This window comes from Natator depressus, chromosome 20 (genome assembly GCF_965152275.1).
Source record: "Natator depressus isolate rNatDep1 chromosome 20, rNatDep2.hap1, whole genome shotgun sequence".
In the NCBI taxonomy this organism is placed as follows: Eukaryota; Metazoa; Chordata; order Testudines; family Cheloniidae; genus Natator; species Natator depressus.
In genome coordinates, this window is record NC_134253.1 from 25487628 (window position 1) to 25507580 (window position 19953).

Below are 19953 nucleotides of genomic sequence, written 5' to 3' on the forward strand. Positions count from 1 at the left end.
GGCCGAGCCATCGCCGGGTAACTGCCAGGGCCACGATCTGGCTTTGGGGCTAAGGACCCCGGGGTGCATTTTCTCACATTAAAGTGCTTTGAAGCCTCGTGGGCCCCTCCCCTCTGTGAAGCTGGTAAGTTGGTGTTGCCCCTTCTTTACTGGAAAGGGAAACTGAGGCACAAAGGGGGGGGGACAGGATGGGACCCAGGCTCCAAGTTAGAGCTGGGAACAGAATTCCGGGGTCCTGACTCCCAAACCTGCTTCTCTAACCCTCTTCCCTTCCTCATTAGACCCTGAACCCTACCTCATCCCAAGACAGGAATAGAACCCAGGAGTCCTGACCCACCTGTCCCGCTCCCTCTAGACCCCACTCTCCTCCCAGAGCTGGAATAGAACCCAGGAGTCCTTGCTTCCAGCCCCCCTGCTCTAACCACTGCACCCCGCACCCTTGGGAACTTGGGCCAAACATTTTGGCAGATGTAGGGTCAGGTGCCCGCAGGGATCTGGGTAGTTCCTGGCCCTGACTCAGAGCAGGGAGTGGTTAGGTAGGAGCACCTGGTTCCATATCTGAGAGCCAAGCCCTGTGGGGCAGCGTGGGGCAGTGATTAGAGTGGGGTTCTTGCGTGGTTAGCTCTGCTTGTCTAAACAGTGTGATCCAGTGCAGGGCTGGCAGCCAGGACTCCTGGATCTATAGGACTCCTGGGTTCTATTTCCAGCTCTGGGAGGAGTGTGGGGTGTAATGATTAGAGTGGGGGTGGGGCTGGAAGCCAGGACTCCTGGGTTCTATTCCCAGCTATGTCCCTGACTGACTCTGACCTCTTGGGCTAGCTCCTTCACCCTGGTCTGCCCTGCTGGTGCCCAGATTTCACAGTCTCTTTTCCCCACTGCAGAGACCAGGGGTGTAATGGCCAAGTACATCCCCGAGCCAGGCATCTCTTCACTGGTGGCGACCAGCCTGACCGACCCCGATGGCCCCCTGGAGCTGCTGGAGGGGGCCAGTGAGCTGAGCGGGGCCTTCTGCTGGAGCACGAACATTGATCACTGCATCTCGTACCTCAACGAGGCAGGTGGCGTCCCGGGTGCCAGGCAGGGAGGGGTTAATATGCCCAGGGCAACGGGCTGGTTCCCGCCCTGACTGTGGTGGGCCCCGTTAACCCTCCTCGCTGGTTCCATGGAGGGATCCCACGCTCATCGTGAATTTCCCGGGACAAAGAAAAGGCACCTCTCCAGCCCCAGGGGGATTCCCCTGCCAACAGCCAGGCTGCAGCTGGCTGGGCCCTGAAATCCAACCCTTCTTTTTACAGATCTCTGGGGACCCGCAGCATGGGGAGCTGGGTCAAGTCAAATTGGCCAGGGGCTGGAGCTAAGGGGACAGAAGGTGGGGGAGAGGGGTGGAGCTAATGGGGAGGAGCTACAACTGGGCAGGGGGCGGAGGAAACGGGGTGCACTGGACAGGACTTGGGGTAATCGGGGAGGTGGTGGGGGCATGAGGGAGCTAATTGGGGACATGGCAGGGGATGGGGCTGAGCAGGAATGGGTGGGGCTAATTGGGGAGGCGGGTCATGAGTGGGGAAGGGCGGGGCTAATTGGGATCCAAACCCTGCCCTGCCATGACCTCCAGTCCCCCGGTCTGGCCCATCTGCCCCTGCAGGAGGTGAGGGTGCTGGGGCTGGCCCCGCTCTATGTGGAGGGAGGCTTTGACCTCCGGGCCCTGGTGAACGGCACCTACGCCCTGCTGCGGCTCTACCGGGAAGCCTCGGCCAAGCTGGGCGCCATGGAGGCCGAGGAGCTGAGGCGAGCCGGTGAGCTGGGCTACCTGAGGGGCCGGCAGAGCAAGCTCAAGGTGGGTGCTGGGGAGCCGGGGGAGGGGCTGTGGTTTGCACCGGCTCGGAGAAAGGGTCCATCGGGCTCAGAGTGCCCTGGACGAAGGAGACAAGCCAAGTCTTGTGCCCTATCTCCGGCAGCGGCAGACACCAGAGGGTTCAGCTGAGGGCACAAATTGCCTTGGGCAATCACCCACCAACAGCCCGGTGCAGGTTTTTGGTGGCAGTGGGACCCCCGCCCTGCGGTGGTCGTCGCCGTGTGTCCTGAGCCTTGCGGTTGGGCCACCCCTCTCTTAGCTTGCATCGCCGTGGGTCCAGCCACGCTACTTTCCTGTGGCGGAGAGTTCCACAGGCTGACGGCCGGCAGGAGAGGAGCGTGTCGGAGTGGGGCAAAGACTTGGAGCTGAATGAAGGGGGAACTTGAGGGGTTGGGGGATGGGGGACGGTCCCAGCTGAGCTAAGGGATCGTTTCCCAAGGGAAGGGGAGGACGCCTCGCTGTTAGAATCGGTGATACTCCGAGCGCTCTGCCCAGACGGATTCCGCCCTGCGAGGCGAGCTAGATGCTGCCCCAGGGCGCTTATGGAGGTGGCTCCCCTGCCTCCTGCCCCTCTGGGGGATCGGACAGGGCCCCGGCGGGCTTGCTAACTTCTGACAGTCTCCCGGGAGTGGTGCTTGCGGGAGCTGCCAGCCCTGCGTCCACCGTCTCTTTTCCCATGCCAGGCGCAAGTGGAGGCCTGCGAGAGAGAGATCGCGGCTGTGCAGAACAAGGAGCAGCAGCTGCAGAGCAAGAACAAAGAGCTGCTGGCCTTGCTGAAAGGAGAGAAGGACGAGGTGAGGGGGCGCGGGACGGGGGGATCTTCCCACCCGGCTGCCCCATCCCACAGCGACGTGCCAGACCCCGGTGGAAGGGGTGCATAGGAACTGCCACACTGGATCGGACCTGACTCCCATTTCTGACAGAGTCAGCCCCAAAGGCTTCGGGCGGGTGGGTGGTGGGGGGTAGAAACGTCACAGATGCAGTTAGGGATCATCTGCTCCCCGCATGGAGTCCCATCCTGACCCCTAATGGACACTGGCTCTGGGCATTAACTCTTACAACTCTGGCGGTTGGTATCCGTATCCCGCTTGGAATCTGGCTGAGTTCTCGGCCTCAACGGCTTCCTGTGGCAGGAAGTTCCACAGGCTAGTGATCCACAACAAGCCATTGTGCTGCTGGAGGGTCCTGAAGGCACTTCAGTGATCCTGATCGGAGGCTGGGTTTGAGTGGGGCAAAGCCATTGAGGACAAAGGGGCGTGTGCAGGTGCCAGGGCATCACCCCCTTGCATGCCTTGGAGCGCTACCCCCTGCACTGGCTGCCCACCCAGCACCCCTCTCTACCCAGGGACACCCCCAACACCCACCCACCCAGGGCATGGCTGAAGCACTGGCCAGCAGCCATCTGTGATCCAGAAGGAAGCGCGGTGCTGAGATCCCCAATGTAGATGACTGAGGGGGGGGGGCCATCTACGGTTGAGCCAAGCCACGCATTGGGCTGGTTCTTGTGCCCCTCGGGGCAGAGGTTATAGTGACGGGAGGGGGCAGCCTTGGGGTGCCCAGCAGGTGGTGAAGCTCCTGACCACCCTCGCCAGCCGTGGGGCACAACACCGCCACGAGTTGAAGAGGAAGGAGCAGGAGCTGAGCCGGCTGAAGGAGAAGATGAGCCAGCAGCTGACGGACAAGAGGGACAGGCGCACGGGTGAGTGAGTGGGGAGTGCCGGGGTGGGTGGGGGTGACCTCTGTGGATCTACCTTCTGCCTCCCTACATACCCGCTCCCTGCTGCAGTTCCCATCAGATTCAGGCTTCTCCACTTGCTGCGTTCTCTGTGGCGGGTAAACAGCTGCCCTGCTCTGCCCCAGAGGCGGCTGCATTTCAATGGTGGGTGACTGGTCCCCACGGAGGGCTCTGGGGATCTTTCTGGTAGAGGCACAAGATTTCAGCACAAAGCTAAAGTTCAGGGGCGGTAGCGCTGTACAGTAGCTAGAGAAGGGGACGTTACAGGGCCAGGACTCCTGGGTTCTATCCCTAGCACTGTCAAGTGAGTGGGGCCCAGTGGTTAGAGCAAGGGGCTGGGAGTCAGGACGCCTGAGTTATGTCCCTGGCTCAGGGAGGGGCCTCGTGGTTAGAGCGGTGGGGGGGTTAGCTCGTTAGGGGCTGTCGTTCTGAGAGTCCTTGCTCCCCCCCCAGCCATGGAGATTCTCAATAACCTGGGCCGGGTGGACGGCAGAAGGGCAACCTGGAAAACCGGGAAGTCACTCGGCAAGTAAGAGACGAGGCCTGTCCGTGCTGGGCACCTGGAGTTCTGGGCGCTGGGCTGGGCAGAGGCGGCCCCCTGGCCATGGCAGACAAGGGCAGCTGGCATGTGCCTGTGGGTGGGGTCGCATGGCTGGGTCTGAACCCTGCGGTGGGGGGAGGCTGTGTGTGTGTGGGGGGAGTTCCCCTCGGTGGTGGCTCAGGAAGGATAATGGGTGTGTAGGCAGTTGTGGGGTGGGGGTCCGACCGGATGATGGGCCATAGGAAGGTGGGGCCCTGGGGAGAGGGTCCTGTGGGGGCTCTGGCTGAGGGAGGCCAGTGGAGGAGGATGGGAAGGTCTGGGTGAATGGGGGCAGTAGGGATGTCTTGGTGGGCAGGTGCTGGGGGTCACTGGGAGCAGTTGGGGTGGGTGAATGCTGGGCAGGTGATACGGTGAGGCGCTGGGGGGGCACTGGCGGGATCATCGGGGTGTCTCGGTGCGTGGGTCACTGGGGAGGCTGGGCAGGGGTGGGGTGCTGGTGGGACCATGGGGGTGTCTTGGTGAGTGGATCACTGGGGGGGGCAGACGGAGTGGGCGGGTGCTGGGCTGGGGGATGCTGAGGGTGGGCGGGTGCTGTGGGGCGCTGGTGGACGCTGAGGGTGGGTGGGTGCTGGTTTGGGGCTCTGGGGGACGCTGAGGGTGGTTGAGTGCTGGGCTGGGGGGGCTCTGGGGCACGCTGGGGGTGGGTGGGTACTGGGGTGGGGCTCCGGGGGACGCTGGGGGGCTCAGTGGGTAGCTCCCCGCCCCGGCAGGAAGGAGGAGGCGATGTTCCGCTCCCTGCTGGCGGCCCAGGAGAAGCAGCTGCAGGAGCTGATGCTGGAGAACACGGAGCTGAAGCGGCTGCTGGACCAGTTGCGCCAGGACACAGGGGGCCTGCTGGGGGCTGCCCAGGTGAGCGCTGCCCTCCGGGGGCCGCTGGCGGGGGGTGCTGCTTCCCTGGCCGCTCATCCCGCCCTGCTGCCCCGTGCAGGGAGGCGAAGCGGAGCCGGAGCCTGCGCCGGAGGGGACCCGTTCGTCCAACGCGACGCAGCTGACGTGCAGCATCCGGGACCAATGGCGCAGCTTCAAGAGTCCTGTGGAAAGTCTGGGCAGTCAGGGTATGACCCTCCCTGCCCCCCAGCTGTGATCTCATCTGGGGCAGCCCTCCCCCCCGGGGCAGTGACCTCACGATGTGCCAGGCTGGGCGTCTGTTACCCCATGGCCCCGTCTCCCCAGGCCCATCCCCCTGCCCTCCCCAAATGTGCCCCAGAGGAACCCCCCAATCCCTTTGGAGAGGGAGCCCAAACCGTTCACGCCCCACTGGCTGCTGTCCCCAAATCCTGCCCTAGACCTTCACCCCTCCTCACATCCTCTCCTCTGTCCCTGCCCTAGAGAGACCCCTCAGTCCCTACGCCGAGGGGGATTCACCTCAGGGTGTCTCCACCAATGGTCCCCTCCCCAACTCCACTCTCCTCCTCGCTGGGCCAAGAAGGGGGGCTTGCCCTGCCTGTTCGATCAGCCCTACTGTGGGAAGGGGGAAGAATCTCCCCCCAAGCAGCCGTGCCCTGGCTCCCCTCTGAGAGCCCAGAAACACCCCCCCCACCCCACCCCCCAGTTCCACCTTCCGGAGCTCAGCTGTCCTTGCTCCATCCTTCCAGCACTGGCCGCCGGCTCCCAGGGGTGCGAGGCCGAGGGCGGGGACCATGTGATCAGCGTGACGGACCACGACAAGGAGATCATGAAGCTGAAGGCGGAGATCGAGGACAGCCAGCAGCTGATTGCCTTTCAGCAGCGATGTTTCCAGGTGAGCACCCTTGTAGGGGGAACTCCCTGCCCTCCCCTGCCCACATACCCCGCAGGTGGGACCCAGGTTCCGGAGCCACAATCAAGAGATGGGCGCATCCCATGGCATCGGCTGAGCGGCCGAACCATCCGGCTCAACGCCCGTGGCCCTGGAGCTCATCCCACCTACCTGCTGCTGGGATCCTGGGTCTGGATCTGGTGCCCACCCTTCCAGAAGGATGGTGTAAACAGGAGAGAGGTCAGAGAAGAGCAACGAGAAGGATTAAGAAATTGGAAAACCTGCCTTACAGAGAGCGACTCTGGGTGCTTAACAAAGCCGGGGGGGGGGGGGGGGGCTTGGTCACAGACTGGAAGTTCCTACACGTGCTCGTCAGTCTACCAGGCAAAGGTCTAACGAGCCAATGGCTGGAAGATGAAGCTAGATCAGTTCAGACTAGAAATAAGGCGTACATTTTAACGAAGAAGGGAATTCGTTAACCACTGGCACAACTTACCAAGGGCTGGGGGTGACTCTCCATCACTGGCAATGGGACATTTCGGTTCTAGTTCACACGGGAACGAATTCAGGGAAGTCCCATGGCCTGTGTTAACACACCAGCCCAAAGCCGGAGAGAGGACAAAACAGGCTGCTCCCTAAGACGGGGCTGTACAATTTACCCCACCTTACTCCGGGGGGGGCTGTCCGTCTGCTGACTGCGCCGATGGCCGACGCCGGCGTCCCTGTGGAGCCCCCAGCTCGCAGGCCGGAGCAAGAAAACCCAGATTTCAAATCCACCACGTTTGGGCAGCTGCTTCCCAGCTTGTCTGGGCTCTTTGTAGTTGTCGCTCCAACTCCGAGCTCACCCCCACCTGCCGCAGCAGCGGCTGGTGCTGTGCGACCTGAAGGTGGTGGGTTTGATTCCCCACAAGCCACACCTCCAGGGGATTGCTGCCTCTTCAGGCCCCTGGCTTCTCTCCCCATCCTCCTCCCAGGAGCAACTGATTGCAGCTGCCAACAGCGAGCTGCCGGCCAGCCTGAGGGGCTCCTACTTCCTGGAGGAGCAGCAGCGGCTGCAGGAGGAGCAGGAGGCGTTCCAGCAGCAGAAGCGAGCCTTCGAGGAGGAGCGCAAGAACTTCACAGAAGCTGCCATCCGCCTGGGGCATGAGGTAGCTAGCCTCTGCTTCCTCTTCCATGCCAAGCCATGGGGGCTCACGTTTAACTCTTTAGGGACCACATCCTGTGCATCTATTGGGATGGCAAGCTAGGCCTTCCTCTGCCTTGCATGGCCGGACCCCAGGGTCTCCTCCGGAGGGGCCGAAGGGTGGGGATCGCTCGCTGAACAGCATCCTCCTCCCTGAGTTGGCTTCTGGATTGCTGGCTCTGGGGGGTCATTTTGTGGGTGGGCGGGGCCTGTATCTTTGGTTCTCCATGGCATTCAGAAGGCCCCGACCCTTTAGCCACCGGCAGGCCCAAGGGTCGCTGGTGCAGAGAGATGCCGGGGCAAGGGCCGGGTGGCAGGCATGCCGGAGTACCCAGGGAAGCCCATTGAAAAGTCGCTGGAGTAGGGAGAGGGGGAGGGGGTTGGAAGGAGCCGTCCATGGGGACCTTCCCTCACCCGGCATCCTGGCGCCTTATTTCTCCTCTTTCCCTCTCCTGCAAGAGGAAGCAGTTTGAGGAGGAACGAGCCCTCCTCCTGAAGCAGCACTTCCTGAGCACAGTGGCGGGGCTGGGACCCAGAGACCCCGGGCAGAGGCAATCGGCCCCACTCGCCGCCCAAGGTGAGCAGGGCCGGACCAGTAAACAGGCTTCCCGACGAGGCATGCGGATTCCCACCACCGCTGGGAAAGGCTCTGCAGGCTCCCAAGGGGGCTCTGGGAGAGGCTCTATGGCCCTGTGGTGGGATCTCTGCACCGTTTACCAGCATCACCGCTCCCTTGCCATGGGCAGGGACTGCGGGTGGGCTCACTGCTTGCATTGCATGCGGAAGGTGTGAACCCTGCTGCTTGCCCCTGGCTCAGACCATGCCCTGAAGCTCTAGGGCGCCCGACTGGAAGCAGAGCTGGTGCAGAGGGTCTGGACTCCTCCTCCAGGCAGTCTTGACCAACGGCCCTCACGCACCCAGCATTGGCTGTATCTACTCTCCTGCGTGTGAGCGCTGTGTGTCTGCTGCCCTCCCTTTTCACCCCCTCCCCTCCCCGGCCAGTCTGAGTCCTAGCCCCATGGCTGCCTCTAACCTCCCTTCCCCTTCCTCCTCAGCTGTGGAACAGGAGATTCTCCCCCAGCCAAAGAAATGGAACAAACCCACCTACACCCCCTACCCGAAGGCCAACACCCCAGTGGCGCTGGTCAGAAGCAGGCACCTCGCCCCCAGTCCCGTCACGCCCAGCACAGCGGAGCTGCTCAGGGTGCTGAAGCTCATCCCGGATAACGGGTATGGGGTAGCATGGGAAGGCCTGCTCTGTGAGGTGGATCAGGCATAACCTAGTAAATCCCAACTGCTATGGCCAGCTGCATCCCTGCAGCCAGACTGAGCTACCTCCCATACAACTGCAACTGATCTAACCATCGACAGAGCATGGGCTGCTGCAGCTATGGGGCTGGGGACTTAGAACAGCCCTGGAGGGTCACGAGCGGCACACAGGTTGGCTGGAAAGCAGGCAATGAGGGCACCCCAGGGCCCAGCACAGGGACTCGTTGAGGAAGGGGAAGGACATACACAAAAGGCTGGCTGCAAAATGCTAGAGGGACCAGGACCAGGACCTGTGCCAAGGATTGGGGAAGCAGCCGCCGAGGATTTTAGATGGCTGGTGGAGGTGGGAACCCGGGAGAAGCTGGAAGTTGGGTGCGGGGGGGAGGGGGTAGAGAGGGGAGTTCTTTAGCAACTACACCCACCGGTAGGATTCAGGCGTTCACAGCAGCTGCTGTGACTCCTGCACTGTGTTTGGGACCTTCTCGATGTCCCCATGCGTACGGGAAAGAAAATGCAATCGGGGACCTAGTAGAACATGATTCTGAATCTCTCACCCTGATCTCCCCACAGACCCCCACCCCCCGCGCAGTCCAGCCAGCAGAGTAATGACCAGAAGGAAAGCCACAAAGACACAGCCTGCCAGACAGAGAGCGAGGACTTCTGGCCCGTTAGCAGTGACCTTCTGGACCACTTCTTAGACCGCTCCTTCTAGCCCCTTGCTGCATTTACCTGGAAGAACCTGACCTCTGTGCTACTTGAGCTTAAAGACACTCGGGTTGACCTCACACCACTGATCCCACCCAGTCCCTCCGTTGCTGGAAGAACAGGGTCAGCTCCTCCCAGTGCTGCACAATCTTTGACCACTACTAGTAACATTTGTGTGTGTGTGGGGGGGTGTTTCTCCCCCCTCCTTGGAAGATCTAATCTGCCCTAATGAGTGCTAACTTCTTGCTCAGACCTCCATAGCTGCAGCCTGTGTGGATGGTGACTCAGTAGATGAGATCTCACTACTAGCTCATGAGTTGGGAATTCTCTTCGGAGAGGAATCCCTGCTCTTTGCCTGTAAGCTTTTTATCCTCCCTGGAGGTCTCTGATATTTTTACTTTTTGACAGTCGTGGTTTTAAATATTGGGCTGTTCTATAAAAGCCAGTTAAATGCTGCTTGCTCGGTGCCTTTCTCCACTGAAACCCCCTCAAGGCTGGGTGCTAGCAAAGTCCCCCTCCCCTGGGTGTTGCTATTCTGTGTCCTGGTGCTGGGGGCGGGGGGATTCTTAGCTACTTTTATATTTATTATAATAAAGAGACATTTAAATGTAATGTTTTGTCTTTTAAAATGGGGTGACAGTGATGGGGCTGCTGGGCCAGACGGCTGCGTGGCTGTGGCAGGGGTGAGGGCAAAAGCAAGCTCCAGCCTTGCCAGGCCAATGTGGGTAAATTTCTGCGGGTGGGGGGAAGAAGCCGTCTCGTGTGTGGAGCTGCCCAAGGAGTTTGCATGGAGCAGGGTGGCCCTTGCTTCTCGGCACTGAGCCAGGGATGGCCAAAGTCCTGCACCTCTGGACACAGGGACTGACGCCCCTTCTTCCTGGCCCGGTCTCTGCTTCCCATCATGCACTGGGGCGGCTGCCCATGGCTGTCCCTCGGTCCCAGAATGCACTGGGGCAGTTGGCAAGTCACTTAATCTTTCCCACAATGCACCGGGGGAGAGGGTCAGAGACGCTCATGTCGCTCCTTCCCACAATGCACCGGGGGAGAGGGTCAGGGACGCTCATGTCGCTCCTTCCCACAATGCACCGGGGGAGAGGGTCAGAGACGCTCATGTCACTCTTTCCCACAATGCACCGGGGGAGAGGGTCAGGGACGCTCATGTCGCTCCTTCCCACAATGCACCGGGGGAGAGGGTCAGGGACGCTCATGTCGCTCCTTCCCACAATGCACCGGGGGGAGGGTCAGGGACGCCCTTGTCGCTCTTTCCCACAATGCACCGGGGGGAGGGTCAGGGACGCCCTTGTCGCTCCTTCCCACAATGCACTGGGGGGGCGGAGAGCGAGGGCCAGGCCCCTACTTCCCACAATGCCCCGGGCGTCGCCCATTTTTCTTCCTTCCGCCAGGCCCCGCCCACAATGCACCGCGCCGCGGCCCGCCTGCCCCTGCCCGGGCCTGGCCCCCTGCGCCGCGCTGCGGCCGCCTGGCCCCGGCGGGCCCTGTGCGGGGAGGCCCCGGCGCTGGTGCGGGCCTCGGGCCCGGGCGTGGCGCGGCGGCTGCGGGGCCAGGCGGGGGTGCGGCCCGGCTTCCTCAGCGGCCCCGAGGAGGCGGCGCTGGGCCGCGAGCTGGAGCCGCAGCTGCGCCGCCGCCGCTACCAGTTCGACCACTGGGACGGGGTGAGCCGGGGCCGGGGCGGGGCTTGGCCGCGGGAGGGGGCGGGGCTTGGCCGCGGGAGGGGGCGGGGCGCTTGGCTGGGGGCGGGGCTTGGCCGCGGGAGGGGGCGGGGCGCTTGGCTGGGGGCGGGGCAGCCGCGGGAGGGGGCGGGGCAGCCTGGGGGGCTGGCAATGGGGAGAACTGGGTGGGGCAGGGAGCTGAGCTGCAGGAGGGCAGCTGGGAGGAGCTGAGTGTTTGGGGAGGGGGCAAGTTGTGAAGTGAGCTCAGTATTGGCCGGTGGGCTCCCGGGGGGGGGGGGTGAGTTGGGGAGGGAACATGGGGGGCTGGGCTCCCCGGGGGGCGGAGGGAGCTAGCAGGTGTCAGGTCTGAGTTAGGAGCCTTTGGGCGTTATTGGGGGGATGCGGGGCGAAGCGGATTTTGGGGGTCCCTCGATTGTTCTAAGCTGGGTTCTGGATGCCTGAGCAGCGCTGTGTGCTCTGAACAGGGAACCTTGGGGGGCTGCAGTTATTGAGGCTAAGCGGGGCTCCATAGGAGCTGACGGGGGCTGAGCTGCCCTTTTGTGGGGGCTCAGCCTGGGTATCTGGAGGGTTCTCCTTGACTTCTGTGGTCTTAGCGGGTCTAAGTCGAGCATGTGCTTTTTGGGGGCAGGGGAGAGGAGGCTCCTGGTGGAAAAAGGGAAGCAAGCTGGTTATGGGGTGGGAATGGCTTCTCCGTGCCCATGGCTCCTCTGGGGGGAGGGTGTCTTGGGGGATGGGCGCAGGGGGCAGGCAGCTGGTGGGCCTTACAGGCGAGTGGCTGGCTAGCAGCCGGCCACCCAGTTATTGAGGTGTCCTGAAGGGCTGGGCATGTGAAGGGTGGACATTGGCTCGCTGGGCATAGGGGAAGTGGGGAACAGAGCGAATTCCCTACCATAGGGATGGGGGGTGCTGCAGGGAGGTCATGGGGCCAATGCAGGAGTGGGCTGATATGGCTCAGATTGGCCCCAGGTGTGGCGTTGGGTGTCTTGGATAAAGATGGTCACAGGGAATCATCGCCCAGAGGAGCATCCCTCTGTCAGTCGGGGGTTGGGCTTACCTGGGCACAGGACAAAGCGGAGACGCTCCAATTCATTACCATGGCGTTCTCTCATCCAGGCCATTCATGGCTTCCGGGAAACGGAGATAGCCCAGTGGAGCGAGGAGAGCCAGGAAATCTTGCAGCGGGTCCGGGGTACGGCCTTCCCGCCAGGAATGTCTCCGCTCTCGCTAGTCCACGTCCTCGACTTGGATAAAAGCGGCTACATCAAACCTCACATAGACAGTGTCAAGGTGAAGCTGCAGGGCTCAAATGCGATCTGGTTGGAGGGAGCTGAGGCTGGAGGGTCGAAGGGGCTGGGTGGGGATAGAGAGAACGGAGACATTTGGTTTTATCCTTCAGCCAGAGCACCTCGGGCTTCATTGCTTATCCTAAGCTGCGTACGGTCAAGTCAGCACTGGGAAGCAAAACCTTTATTCTGTAGGGATCGGGGTGGGTGGCTCAGTGGGCTGGGGGGCAGGCACTCTCTTCTCTGAGCTAGTGCCCCAGCGTGGTGCCAGCATGATATCATGGGTTGCTCTTTTGGGTGAAGAATAAAAACAAAGGCAGGACTACTTTAGCAGTGATGATCCCAGGGTTTTTTTTTTTCAATGCGAGGGGGTATCCCCACATCCTGGCTTAATTCCAATTTAGGTCAATAGTTGTCTCTTCCTAAATTTCCCTGCAGTTTCATTTTGGATATGTGATTCTTCACTCCCTGTCCTAAAATTGCCATGTGTTGCTGTGCGCTGGTAAGCAGCTGCAGCGTGCCACCCCAGAGGTGGTCGCGACCGCTGGGTGGGAGACCTCTGTGCTGGGTTCCAAAGGGCTAGGACGAACAATGGGATAGAAATGCCTGGCTGCATTACTGGCTTTTATCGTTACTTTTCTTCCTCGCATTAGTTTTGCGGCTGCACGATTGCGGGGCTGTCCTTGCTGTCCTCCAGTGTGATGCGGCTGGTCAGCGAACAGAACCCAGAGGACTGGATGGACCTGTTGCTGCCGCGCCGTTCGCTGTACATCCTCAGGTAACGTGGCCCATCAGGTGGGGGTGTGGCGAGCCCTAGACATGACGGCGCTTTGTCTCTGCTGTCAACTCTGTGAGAGGTGCCAGAGGAGGTGATTTCTGAGAGGAGTTAGTTTCGGGGGGGTGGGGGAGGGAGGAACGTTAATAATCCCTAGGTCCTGAATAGCTCTTACCAGCAGCACATCTCAGAGGGCTTTACCAAGGAGGTCAGTATAATTATCCCTGTTTTACAGATGGGGAAACTGAGGCACAGAGCAGAAAAGTGACGTACCCAAGGTCACCCTGCAGGCCAGTGGCAGAGCCAGAAACAGAACCTACGTCTCCTGACTCCCAGTCTCTACCCACTAGGCCTCAATGCCTCCCTTAGTGGCAGCTGGGGCTGGAGACTGGGCATCCTGATTTCGGTCTCAGCGCAGAGGCCGAGGACTGAATGTGCCGTGGACACTGGACTCACCCTTAGAGGTTCTACCTAAGGCCCATTTTTGGCCCATCCCCATAGTATCTGAGGACTGTATTTATCCTTACAACCCCCTGTGGAACAGAGCAGGGCTTTTATACCCAGTGTACTGCTGTGGAAACTGAGGCACAAGGACTAAGTGACTTGCCTGTGGTCTCACAGGGGGTCTGTGGCAGTGCATGGAATTGAAGTTGGGTCTCCCTAGTCATATGTTATAGAGTCATAGAGGCCAGTGGCTCTTGGGCTGAGCCAGACTTCCTCTCTTCCCTCCTTTCACAGAGGCCCAGCTCGCTACGAGTTCACCCACGAGATCCTCAAAGACGAGGAGTCCTTTTTTGATGGCCAGAAGATCTCGCGAGAGAGGAGGATTTCTGTCATCTGCAGGAACCTGCCAGTGCCACCAGCCCCAAGCTAGAGCCACGAGTGGAGCTGTGGGATTGGAAACCAGCCTTCCTCCCCTCTCCGGGCTGGAGCAGAGCTGACTGTTTTCAGTTGATCTGGTTGACGCTTTCACTCCATGGAGGTTTGTAGCCAAGACTAAGCCAGGGGACTTCTCCCGTCAACACGCAGCCGTGGAGGAGCCTGTGGATGTGTGTACCCTCGACAACCAGCCAGGTACCTACTGCGTCATCAGCAGTGCCATTAACAAATGACTTAATGCACCGTATTGGCTACCCACGGGGCAAGGGAAGCTGGCTTGATTGCATAGGCCGTGTTAAACCCAACAAGTAAAATCTAAAATAGAAATATCTCCCCTGTGATCTTTGTGACGGGGCATGGGGTGACTTTAACAACAGCAGGTAAATAGAATTCAGACAGAAGTGTGCTGCTTTTGTTGGTTTTTAAAGAGAACCGCTGGCTCTGGTGAATTTTGGTGAATTTCCCTCATTAAAAATAATTTATTTTAACCTACCTTTTTTCAAAGTTATTATTAATCATTTTTGTTCCAGTAGTTCCTAAAGGCCAGCTGCAAACAGGTTGCAAACCATTGTGGTCTGCCTAAGGGACGACCCTGGGCTAGCTCGAAGGAAGTAATCCTTTCCCATCTGTCCCACAAAATAGCCACACATCTTTTGATCAGTTTCACGGCTTTTATTAGTTTGAAACTACCGTGTACATTTCAGCCGTTCCCAAGACATGCCTGAAAACGAGCAAACAAACACAATCCCCGACTCTCTACTAGCAGAAAGAAGCAAATAAATTAAAAAGGGACTCTAAGAAGCTCAGGTAGGGAGGCAGCGGGAATGAGATCCCTAGCCCGCCCTGCCCTTAGTGGAAGAAACCAAATAAATAAATAACTTAGGAATCCATAAATATCTCTTATCGTCCAGCTCTCCCCCTGCACCTCTGTGTAGATGAGCCATGCACACCTCCTCCAGGCAGGATCTCGGGCTCAGAGCCTCCAAGGTATTTAGGCTCCTAACTCCCATTGTTTTCAGTGGAAGTTAGGAGCCTAAATGCCTTTGAAGTTCTGGGCCTTAGCAAACAAGCTAGCATCTCAGTAATGCAAAGAAACAGGATGGGGTTGGAAGGAGGGGATGGTGTGAAGTGAACGCCATTGTTGTTTTGATAGCAGTTCCCTTCTCCCACCCCTAGAGGGAGCCCTTCAAGGGGCAAAAGTCCCAGCCCCCGTCCTGTGGGATCTGTGGCATGGAGTTTGGGCTTCTCTCAGGCTACGGGTTCAAGGGTGTGGGAGGAAGAAATACTGACTGCTTTAACATCGGCGCTACGCCCACCCTGCTGACGCACCCTCCTGCCAGCGACATCAGCCCACGCAGGAGCAGGCAGAAGCAGAGAGCTTCTCCACCTCATGCCACTGGTGGCTGTTGTCCAGGAAGGCCACGTCCTCGTAGTATGTTGGCCGGCAGCAGGGGTCGCCAACGATCTTCTCCTCGCCCAGGGCCGGGATCTCGCTCTTCTGGAGCAGCACGGAGAGTGTCAGGTCGTGGTTGGTGCGGGCCTTGGGGCAGCTCCCGCTGCAATACTTGAACAGGATGGTCTCCTCGGAGTCGTAGCCCAGGCCCAGGTCCTTGACGCGCAGCAGCAAGCTCCGCAGCCGGCACTCCTGCTCCTCTGGCTGCTCCCACAAGCGTTTCTGACGGCGCTTGGCCGGCTTGGGGGAGGCGTAGGGCAGCAGGTTTCTAGGGTTGTCCGGGACATGCAGGGAAGGTCCCTTTGGCATGTGCGTCTCTGAAACAGAGAGAGACAGAGATCACGCCAAACTGGGGAGGGGTGCTGAAGGCACAGCCCAGGCCTGGAATCCCACCCACCACCTCCTTGAGCAGGGAAGGGGGTGCCCCTTTATGGCCCAGACTGCCCCCGTTGTGATCCGCCACCACTGGGCAAAGAGGGGAGAATCCCGTCTGCCATTGAGTTTCTCAACTATGGACAAACTCGGCACCAGGGAGATGGAGACGCTTTGCAGGGAGCTCAGAGGAAAGCAGCAGCAATCCAGTGGCTGCAGGGACTGAGAGGCGAAGGCTCCTGGGTGACAGGGCGTAGCTGAATAGCCACCGTGAAGGGACAAGGAGAGTCCCGGGGTGCAGGAGCAAGGGTGACCTCAGATGGCTTTCGGGACGGCTGGCTCTGGGGCTAAAGAGGCTGGCAGAAGCCCCGTTGATGGGATCGTTTAAAAGTGAGAAGCGATGCTGAGCTTTTTGCACTGTCAAGTTTTAAGCGACTCAAACCATTGGGGAGCCCAGTGATTCTACAGGAGGCTACTCTGATCCTGCACGCAGCGATCCTGCGGTGGACACAGCTGGAGAAGTCAGATATTGTACCCACGCTACTAGCTCAATATCCCTCCTGTGCTGTATCAGACTAAACTAGAGGGTCCCATACCCTCCCCTGTTGGGTCTGGTCTCATATCCCCCCTCGTTTGTTCACACCAGTGGGTCCTGTCGACCTGTAGCCCTGATGCATCCAATCTGGGCAATGGCCCATCCCGTTTGGCCTCTTGACTCCAGCCATGACCTGTGCTAGATGCTTCAGAGGAAGAGACTAAATCCACAATGGCTGGTCGTTTAATAACTGGACTGGGGGGGTGGAGGGGGAAGCAGTACCTTCCTGACCCCTCTGTTGTTGCTCACCTCAAGCCGTGAAGCATGAAGATCGATGGACTTTGTACAGCTAATTGAGTGATGCCATTGACAGTGAACTGAGGGATGGGTTTAACCCCCCCCCCCACCCACACAGATCTACCCAGACATTTATTCCATGCTCAGCCCTTGCAGTATCTGAGTGCATAGAGCGTGCAGCCGCCTAGATTTATAGCGGTAATTTCCCTCTACCAGCCGATACCGCACATCTAGCATGTGCATGTCTTTCTGCTGCTCTGCTCGGTCTGCCGGTCCGATGGCTGGGGTTAAGAGAGCAGAATCGGCCGCTCTAATCCAGTAATTTTATGTACATATACCCTCCCCTGCCGTGCCACTAGCTAGCCTCTTAGCAAGGATTGAGTGGCCCCGAGGACTGAACTGAACTCTTCTCCCTGCCAGCTGGAAAATTCATCCCTCTGCTGTCCACTCTACCTTGTGAGCGTAGAGAGCGCACTCCGTCATTAGGGCACTAGCTCACTAAGATCCAGGTGCAATTCCGGGCTCCACCACAGATTCCCTGTGTGACCTTAGCCTTCCTGTGCCTCAGTTTCCTCACGTGTGCAAGGGGGATCATAGCACTGCCCTGCCTCCCAGGCATTCGTGAGGATAAAGCTTGAGGTCGGTTACCCTTAGCCCAGAAATCGCTGGGGTTGGGGAAATAACCGTACAAAACGGGAACGTGCCCCCGCCACCCTGGCACTGCCCTGCCTGGGAATAACACTGAAAGTGTCTCATACCTAGGAGTGCCCAGAGCAGGTCCCTGATGCTGGTACCCGGCTCTTGCTCTTCCATCAGCATGGGCCTCTTGTCTTCCAGTGGCTGGGAGACAGCGGGTCTGACCAGGAGGATGAACGAGATGCTGCAGAGGAGCTGGGATGAATCCATCCTTCCCCAATTAAGCCGGGTTGGCTTCTGAAAGGAAGGTGGCTCATCTCTAATTTATATCCTCCTTGGGATGGCCTGGGGGGTTGGCAGGGCAGGCGTTAACTCTTCGTAACCCTTGAAACATTCCATACTGGGCCAAATGCAGGGCAGGTTCAGGGGGGCTGGAAGGAGACTCATTCCCAGCGGAGTCTCTGGCATTGGTGTCTTGACCCTGCATTCGATCCGGTCTCTCTTTTGCAGTCGGGGTAGAGTCTTTGACTCTGGACGGTAGGATGCTCGCGGCCGAGCTGGCTAGCCGTGAACTGCACTCCAAGGCGGTACATTGCGCCCGCTCACGTCACCCCGGCCCCGGGTTGTTTGACTGAAGGCGACGTTAGATCGGTGGGGTTTGGGGAGCTGGGATGGGGTTAAATCCTCATCCTCCTCTCCCCCTCTGAAAGAGTTAACCGAAAATCTTGGGGAAAAAAAAAAGAAAGCCCAGGATACTTGAATGGAAATTCCTGGACTTGATTACACCCAGATCTGCTGTGCAAATACCTTTGGGGGAGAGCGGGGGGAGATGGAAGGGGGATTGTACATAAATTATAGGGTCGCGGCAGGGGTGGGCTAGGGTAACACGTTGAGCCGGCTGGTAACAGACTGTTAGTAGAGCATGAGTGCGCCTGGCCGGATGGGCTGCCCAGGCCTGTGTCTGTATGGCGAGACAGCCGGAAAGGGGGGACTCCTGGCCCTGGTGGATGGGATGGAGCCGGGATTTACTGGGCTTGATTTGGTTCCACGCTGGAGGTCAGGCAGGTTTCCCTCTCCCAGCTCTGTGAGGCAGCAATGCTCAGCTGGCTCGAACTTCCCCCTTTCCCGCAATGCAGCTCAGGGGGCAGTTGCCACAGACAACCCTCCAGTTGTGGGCCCAGAGGAGGCAGTGCAGGGCATGAGGTTCACTTCACCCTCCCCCAGCCAGAATTCCTCCCATGAGCACTTTGCCTTCTCCCCCGTCTCTCCCTGATTCAGGGCAGGCCCTGGAAGGCCTCTGCCCCAGTCCCGTAGAAGTCACTGCGGTTCCCCCGCAGGGTGCTGGCAGGATCAGGCCCTCAGCTCCCTGGGCTAGATAAAGAGGAGAGGAAGAGATGGGCAGCAGCCCCTGCTATGCACCGAAACCCCTAGGAGGTGGGGGTGCCCGATTTAGCTCTCCGCAGCCCATGGGGCGTTGGGCTAACTGGTAGCCAGAGGTCAGAAGGGGCCTATTTTTCAGGACAGGCCACTATGTGGCCTCTGATCCCAAGCTAGAAGAAGGCTGCCCTGGGCGGCTTGTGGCCAGAGCCTGCCTAGCGCTAGTGCTGGCTGCTCCCTGGAACCAACGCCTCGCTGCGTGTGGCACAGACTCGGCCCCTGCTAGACCAGGTGGAGGGCAGGTCACCTCCCCAGAGCTGTGTGTTTCGGGAGGAGCCCGTGCCCTGTTCTACTCGGATGCTTCTTCCATAAACTCGGGAGCCAGCCCAGCCTTGGGGAGCAGGGGCTAGAGGGCTTTCCCATGTGCATCATCCATGCTTCTGTCTCCCTAGCTTCCTGGCTCCCACCAGCACAGCCCGGGGATGAACCAGAGAGAAAATCCCCCTTATGTCACCTGCCCCATCCCCTACACTGCAGCCTGCATGGGGCTCAGCAAGTGGGCTCCCAGATGCCACAGCCTTTAACCCTTCCTGCCTCAGCCTGATTTCCTTTGCCATCCTCTGCCCCAGCCTTGGCCCTCGCACCCCATTACCCCTTGGGGTTCCCACAGCCGTTAGACAGCAGCTTGGATGCCTACTCCGGAGCTAAAGTTCCTGCTCCTATCAAGGGAGATTTCGGTTACCTTTCTAACACTCCGCGAAGCTCCGGATGCTGCAGGATCCCCGGCATTGGAGGATTTCAAGAACAGGTTGGATGGACACCTGTCAGGGATGGTCTAGGTTTACACAGTCCTGCCTCAGTGCCGGGGGCTGGACTTCTCGAGGTCCCATCCAGCTCTTTGTTTCTAGGATTCTTGTTTGACCCAAGTAGTCAAACAAGGGAGGTGTCATTAAACCCAAAGGTCTGTCTGGGTCACTCACTCACTCTGGGGTGGAGCAACGCTGCAGGGCAGCGGGCAACTGCAGCCGGCGATTATGGGGCTGTAGCGGAATGAGGAGCTAGGATTTTGGCCAGAAACCAACTCTGCACGAAGGTTCTGGAGCCTTTAATGAGCACGTGTGCTCAGCTGGTCTCTGCTTCCCCGCACCCCTGAGCCGTGGGCTGGGCCCTAGGTAAATCCTAGAGGTTTCTACCACAAGTTCCCCCTTAACTAGCAGCCGCAGGTCTCTGTGCGCCTTGGGTGGCAGCTTGATGGTCTCCCCTCCAAGTACAGCTCTGGCTGGATGCTGCTTAGCGTGAGATCTACCACAGAGCCCAGTGTGAGCTGGTGGCTCGGGATAGGTCAGTGCCGTGGGGAATCTCCCATCATGCCACTGCTGTGGGGCAGGTAGGACCCCCTGGGGATGGCGCTCAGCTGCTTCCACTTGTGCTGGCGTTCCGGGAATGCCGAGGGAAAGGTCAGCAAAGGAGGAAGAAGAATTTGGGGGCGGAGGGGAAGAGCAGCCGTCTGGTTCCCGGCTTAGTCCTGCCGTGTATGGAACGTCTCCCTGCGCCGGGCCGAGGCAGGGGGAT

General features: G+C 59.6%; 3 protein-coding genes across 3 annotated transcripts; 2 read left to right on the forward strand and 1 right to left on the reverse strand.

Annotated features, from left to right (window-relative positions):
* Window positions 1-895: 895 nt before the first annotated feature.
* LOC141975166 (afadin- and alpha-actinin-binding protein-like) lies at window positions 896-8178 on the forward strand. Its single transcript, XM_074935367.1, is given in 12 exon segments — window positions 896-1054; window positions 1643-1834; window positions 2536-2646; window positions 3398-3551; window positions 4041-4116; window positions 4899-5037; window positions 5117-5243; window positions 5784-5929; window positions 6901-7036; window positions 7039-7074; window positions 7569-7686; window positions 8165-8178. Coding segments are annotated over 10 exon segments (1275 nt in total). The 3' UTR covers window position 7074; window positions 7569-7686; window positions 8165-8178.
* Window positions 8179-10354: 2176 nt separating this feature from the next.
* ALKBH7 (alkB homolog 7) lies at window positions 10355-14203 on the forward strand. The gene is made up of 4 exons (XM_074935634.1): window positions 10355-10756; window positions 11888-12061; window positions 12711-12835; window positions 13571-14203. Exons 1-4 carry the CDS (start codon window positions 10355-10357, stop codon window positions 13704-13706), a joined length of 837 nt encoding a protein of 278 aa, XP_074791735.1. The 3' UTR covers window positions 13707-14203.
* Window positions 14204-14437: 234 nt separating this feature from the next.
* PSPN (persephin) lies at window positions 14438-18219 on the reverse strand. The gene is made up of 2 exons (XM_074935365.1): window positions 17127-18219; window positions 14438-15481 (listed from the first exon to the last, which is right to left on the reverse strand). Exons 1-2 carry the CDS (start codon window positions 17272-17274, stop codon window positions 15057-15059), a joined length of 573 nt encoding a protein of 190 aa, XP_074791466.1. The 5' UTR covers window positions 17275-18219; the 3' UTR covers window positions 14438-15056.
* Window positions 18220-19953: the final 1734 nt, after the last annotated feature.